The sequence below is a fragment of the Capsicum annuum genome, chromosome 3 (assembly GCF_002878395.1).
Source record: "Capsicum annuum cultivar UCD-10X-F1 chromosome 3, UCD10Xv1.1, whole genome shotgun sequence".
In the NCBI taxonomy this organism is placed as follows: Eukaryota; Viridiplantae; Streptophyta; class Magnoliopsida; order Solanales; family Solanaceae; genus Capsicum; species Capsicum annuum.
This window is the reverse complement of record NC_061113.1, coordinates 65607174-65612898: the sequence shown is the minus strand read 5'-3', so window position 1 is coordinate 65612898 and position 5725 is coordinate 65607174. Positions and strand designations below refer to the sequence as shown.

Below are 5725 nucleotides of genomic sequence, written 5' to 3'. Positions count from 1 at the left end.
AAGATCTGAATACTCATATAGATCAAAAGTAATTATTCGATACTCTTCTGCAATGGGTCGCTTCATAGTTCTATTCTGTGTTAGATGAAGCCTATCATGGAGTGTTTTTTTGCACCCTCAACTTTCCACCATATTGATTCGCTCACTTTTGGATCCTTTCTTTTAATCATATTTTGTTTCCTCAAGTTCTAACACATCGACTGTGTAAGGGTTGGAAGTGTTAAACCCTTCCTCACTAGGGCTAGAACTTGTGTTGATGCTACTCTCACTTTCACTCTCCTTCGTAGACTGGGAGAGTTCTTGTTTCTTTTTCTCACTTTGGCGGGCGTTGAAAGTTGGTACTTCTTTATTCCATTCCTAATCACCTCTACCCCTTGAAGTAGTGGTGTCTCGAGACTGTTGGGATTGCCCACTACCTCTCCTTGAAGGTAATTTTGGAGTCATTATGCCTGAAATTAGAACATACAATCAAACTGCCAATTATAAAATGTAATAATTTGTAACACCTAGGAAGAACGAGTCACTATTTTGAAGTGATGATCTGGTTGACGGACTCGTCGTCTTGTCCGTCACTTCTTAACATAAGAATAGTGAGTCATTGATAGTTAGGCTGATGGGCCATCGAGTAACTAATGGTCCTTCTCCTTGGCCATCGCTGCTTAAACAGAAAGCATTTCAAAAATCATTTTGGCGATAACTCTTGTGATAGTACGTTATAAGGTTGATGGTCCTTCATAAAGTTGACGGTTTGTCGTTTTAGCCATCAGCCTTTATTTTGTAGTTTTTATTCCCTTTTTGACATACTGTCTAACACCTCGTAGCCTCAAACTTTATATTTAAAATTTCCAGCCCGTAACGCCTATTTTTCAACCATTATTGGACACAATACAACACGGGTTACTTAGACTTCACCCCAACCAAATTCATACCAGTGTTCGACTTACAAATATATTCAAACCAACTACTCTTTAGATAGCAATTATACTTACATCATAGCATGTTTACACTTTCCTACAAAGAGAAGAAGTTAGAATCATACCTTGCTCTTGATGCTTTTCTTCCCTCTTAAAACAACCTCAGAAACTACAAACAACTATCACCTTATGCTTTAAAAAGTAAGAATTTAAAGTTGGAGACTGATGAAAAATAGAGGAGACGGATAGCTAGTTTAAATAGGGAAAAGAACATAATGAAGAGTCCTCAAATAAGATAAATTCAATCTAAAATAATGAATGTGAAGGAGTTTCAACCGTTTTGGGAGTTAGGGAGACTGGAACGTGCATGTAACTGATTACCTTGATCTATTTGAAAGACCTTTGGTTCGGTTCAAATATTCCCATGGACCTAATTTTCCCCAAACCACACACTTAAAAATAAGGGGTTTTCTGACGGCCTATCTGATGGTTCGTCAAATAATTCATCACAGCTTACCAGTAACTCATGTATGCTGACTTTTCTTGCGGTCAAAGAGATGGTCCATCGATGAGGTGATGGTACTCACTTATGCCGTTAGGCCTTAACTATAATTAATGTTTTTTAGCTATAGCTTTAATGGCTCTTGTGATGGCTCATCAAGTGACTGACGGTCCGTCAGTCTATCCTCCACAAAACTTCAGCTTCTTTAATTTCTTCTCCCTAATTCATAATTCTTGCACACTTAGCAACCCTATTAATTGTACCATGTAAACAACTAATTCTAACTAAAGCTACAACAACAAATTGTGGGTTGCCTCCCACTAGCGCCTGATTTAATGTCGCGGAATAACTAAGTTTAGTTGATTACTTATACTTCATTAAGATAAATTGTGCTTAACCATTTCACCGAGTACATCAAACTGATGTATTGCTTAAATCATTACCCATTTACTTTAAAGGAACTTCCATCCTTATTTTCCAATTCAACTACTCCAGATGAATTTTCTTGCGTGACTTTGAAGGGCCCAGACCATTTTGATTTTAGCTTACCTAGGAAGAGCTTAATCCTTGAGTTAAAGAGCAATACCCGATTGCCGACCTAAAAGTCCCGCTTCTTTGATTGTGGTATTTCTTCATTTGCTCCTTATATAAGTCATCTCTTTCATATGCACTGAGATAGAACTCATACATTTCATTCAGCTGCTCTAATCTCAATTTTGTTGCCTCTTTCCAATCTATATGCCACCACTTGAGCGCCCACGAAACTTTGTATTTAAGCTCGATTGGAAGATGACATGCTTTGCTAAAAACTAGTTGATACAATGACATCACGATGGGTGTCTTGAAAGCTAGTTGATGTGCCTACAAAGCATCATCGAGCTTTCGTGACCAGTCATTTCTATTTGTATTCACTGTCTTAGCCAAAATTGCTTTGCTTTCTTAGTTTGAAACCTCCACTAGTTTGTGGGTGATATGAAGTGTCCACTTTTTGTTGCTTCACACCATACTTTATCAATGAATCCTGAAACACCTTATTGCAAAAGTTTGACCCTCCATCACTTATGCTTGTCCAGGGCACCCCAAAGTATGAGAAAATGCTCTTTTTTAAGATTGCAACCACCCTTTTTCCTTCATCATCAGCTAAAGCAACAGTTTCAACCCACTTAGACACATAGTCCATAGCGACTAAGATGTACTTATAGCCATAGGAGCTTAAAAACATCCCCATGAAGTCAATGCCCCAGATATAAAATAATTCCACCCCCATCATCTTTGTCATTGGCATTTCATGTTGTTTAGTGATTGAACCTTGCCTTTGGCATTGATCATATTTCTTCACAAAATCATAAGTGTCCTTATAAACCATTAGCCAGTAATAACCACTTTGCAAAACCTTTGGTATAGTGCGATCACTTGCATAATGTCCCACAACTGGGTAAGCATGGAAAGCTTCTAAAATGCTTTCCATGCCAACTTCTGGGATGCAACTTCTAATGATGTTGTCTGCATAACATCTGAATAAATAGGTTTTATCCCAAAAATATCTAGTAGCATCATGGATAAACTACTTCTTTTGATGGAATGACAAGTTCTCCGGAATAATGTCACTAACAACAAAGTTAGAAAAATCAGCATACCAAGGCACCAATTCAAGAGCGGCAACAAAAATTTGCTCATCTGAAATCATCAATATCTATCTTATTTATAGTGGACTGATTGTTCTCTAATCTAGATAGGTGATCCGCAACCTGATTTTCACACCCCTTTCGGTCTCTGACTTCAAAATCAAATTTCTACAGCAATAACACTATCTGATAAGCCTCGGTTTGACATCTTTCTTCGCTATCAAATATCTTAATGCAGCATAGTTGGTGTGGACCACTAATTTGGCCCCTAACAGATAAGCCCGAAACTTCTCAAATGCATAAACCACGACTAGGAGTTCCTATTCTGTGACAGTGTAATTTTTCTATGACCCATTTAATGCCTAGCTAGCATAATAGATAGGATAGAATAACTTCTCCTTCTTCTAGCCAAGGACTGCCCCAAATGCTACCCACTTGCATCACATATTATTTTGAATGGATTAGACCAATTCGAAGCAATAATAATAGGAGTAGAAACCAAATTCTCCTTAAGGCATTAGAATCCCTTCATACAATCATCGTCAAGAAAAAACTTGGTTTTCTTTTCCAATAATTTGCAAAGTGGATTTGCAATTTTTGAAAAGTCTTTTATGAACCTTTGGTAGAAACCTACGTGGACTAGAAAATAATTAAATCCTTTAGCCAAAATAGGAGGAGGAAGTTTTTCAAAAACTTCTACCTTTGCTCTGGCAACTTCAATCCCTTTTGTCGATATTCTATGTCCCAGCACTATGCCTTCCTTCACCATGAAGTGGTATTTCTCCTAATTTTAAACAAGATTGAATTCCTCACACCACTGTAGAGCCCTGCTTAAGTTCACCAAACAAAATTCAGATGAATTGCCGACCACTAAGAAATCATCCATAAATACCTCCTATGTGTCCTCCACCATGTTCAAGAAAATAGACATCATGCACCTTTGGAATGTGGCTAGTGCATTTCATAACTTGAACAATATTTTCTTGAATGCGAAAGTTCCATATGGGTATGTGAAGGTCATTTTATCTTGGTCCTCAAGGGCAATTGATATTTGATTGTACCTTGAGTAACCATCAAGGAAATAGTACCAACCTATTTCTTCCAATCAATCAAGCATTTGATCCATGAGGGCCATTGGGAAATGGTCTTTCAGCATCCATGAATTCAGCTTCCTATAGTCCATGCAGAATCTCCACCCTGTCACTGGTCTGAGAGGAATCAACTCATTCTTCTCATTTACTACAACAGCCATGCCTCCTTTCTTAGGCATGCATTGCACGGGAATCACCCACCTACTGTCAGAGATTAGGTACACTACCTCAGCATTAAGCTATTTTATAATCTTTTTTTCCATGACTTCTTGCATTGGTGGGTTCAGCCTGCGTTGATGCTCAATCATAGGTGTACATTTTTCTTTCAGCTGGATCTTATGTATGTAAATGCCCAGTGTAATGCCTATAATGTTGGCAATGGTCCACCCAATAGCCCTATTGTACCGCCTCAATAGAAAAATAAGAGCTTCAACTTGATGATCCATAAAATTTGCTGCTATTATAATCGATAAAGTGTTTCAATCACCTAAAAACACATACCACAAATGGCTTAGCACCTCCTTTAGTTCCTACACCGGTGGGTCTTCAACAGACGGATTGGTAGATAATGTTGGATGATTCTTTAAGTCCAAATCCAACTTCTTAAGGGCATAAGAATATGACCCCATTTTGGTGAATGCACACACAGTCTCGTCATATTCATCGATTCCCTCACTATCAAAGTTTATTAACACTGCGACTAATGTCTCCACAACAAATCTTTCTTCAACTAGTAATTTTTTCTCACCTTCATAGAATAAATTAATAAATGAGAACACACTTATTTTCTTTTGCTGCTTCATCGATTTATAGATATCAAAACCGACCTCTTCATCAATGAACCTGAATTTTAATTTATTAGACTGTAGGTCAATTAATACACTTCTGGTTGCTAAGAATGGTCTACCCAAGATTATGGGTACTTCAAAATCCACCTCACAATCCAGAATTACAAAATACACTGGGAATATAAAGCTAGACACTTTAACAAAAACATCAAAAAGAATTCCCACTTGTCTTTTCACCGATCTATCCACCATTAGAAGCCACATATTAGTTGGTGTAGGATCTCCCAAACCCAACTATTTGAAAACCACCAATGATATGATGTTTATGCTTGCCCAAAGATCACAAAAGGCCTTTGCAAAGCTTAGTGATCTAATAGTACAAGGAACAGTGAAGGCTGTTATAAACTTAGCATAACTTGGCATCTACTCTAGTACCTTAACTAAAGGCACATTTACTGTTAGTTACTTTAGTATGTCCATAAATTTGGTAAATTTAGTCTCATTTGCCTTCTTTTACAATCTATGTGGAAATGGGGGGAGGGGTAGTTTTGGTACCCTTATAGCAACCATCTCTCGTTCCTATCCTTTATTTTTCTCCACTTCATCAACTTGCTTCTGTTTAACTGGATCCTTCACCTTTTCTATCTTTTTAGACCCCACTGGATGTTCTTCTTCTGCTTTCTTCTCTAATTCCACTACATCATCTAAAATAAGTGTGCTCAAAAAAGGATTAGGTAACACTTTACCACGTCTAATGGTGATAGCGATACATGAGTTATCATTCCTTGGATTTTTTTGGTAAAGA

The 5725-nt window shown here is 37.5% G+C and overlaps 1 protein-coding gene across 1 annotated transcript; it reads right to left on the bottom strand.

The window, feature by feature from the left end:
* Nucleotides 1–2332: 2332 nt before the first annotated feature.
* On the bottom strand, nucleotides 2333–2884 carry LOC124896673. Its single transcript, XM_047408328.1, has one exon. It carries the CDS (start codon nucleotides 2882–2884, stop codon nucleotides 2333–2335), a length of 552 nt encoding a protein of 183 aa, XP_047264284.1.
* Between the last annotated feature and the right edge of the window lie 2841 nt (nucleotides 2885–5725).

Coding starts and splice junctions, on each gene's coding strand:
- LOC124896673 (XM_047408328.1), bottom strand. CDS start 2,884: ATGGAAAGCATTTTAGAAGCTTTCCATGCTTACCCAGTTGTGGGACAT.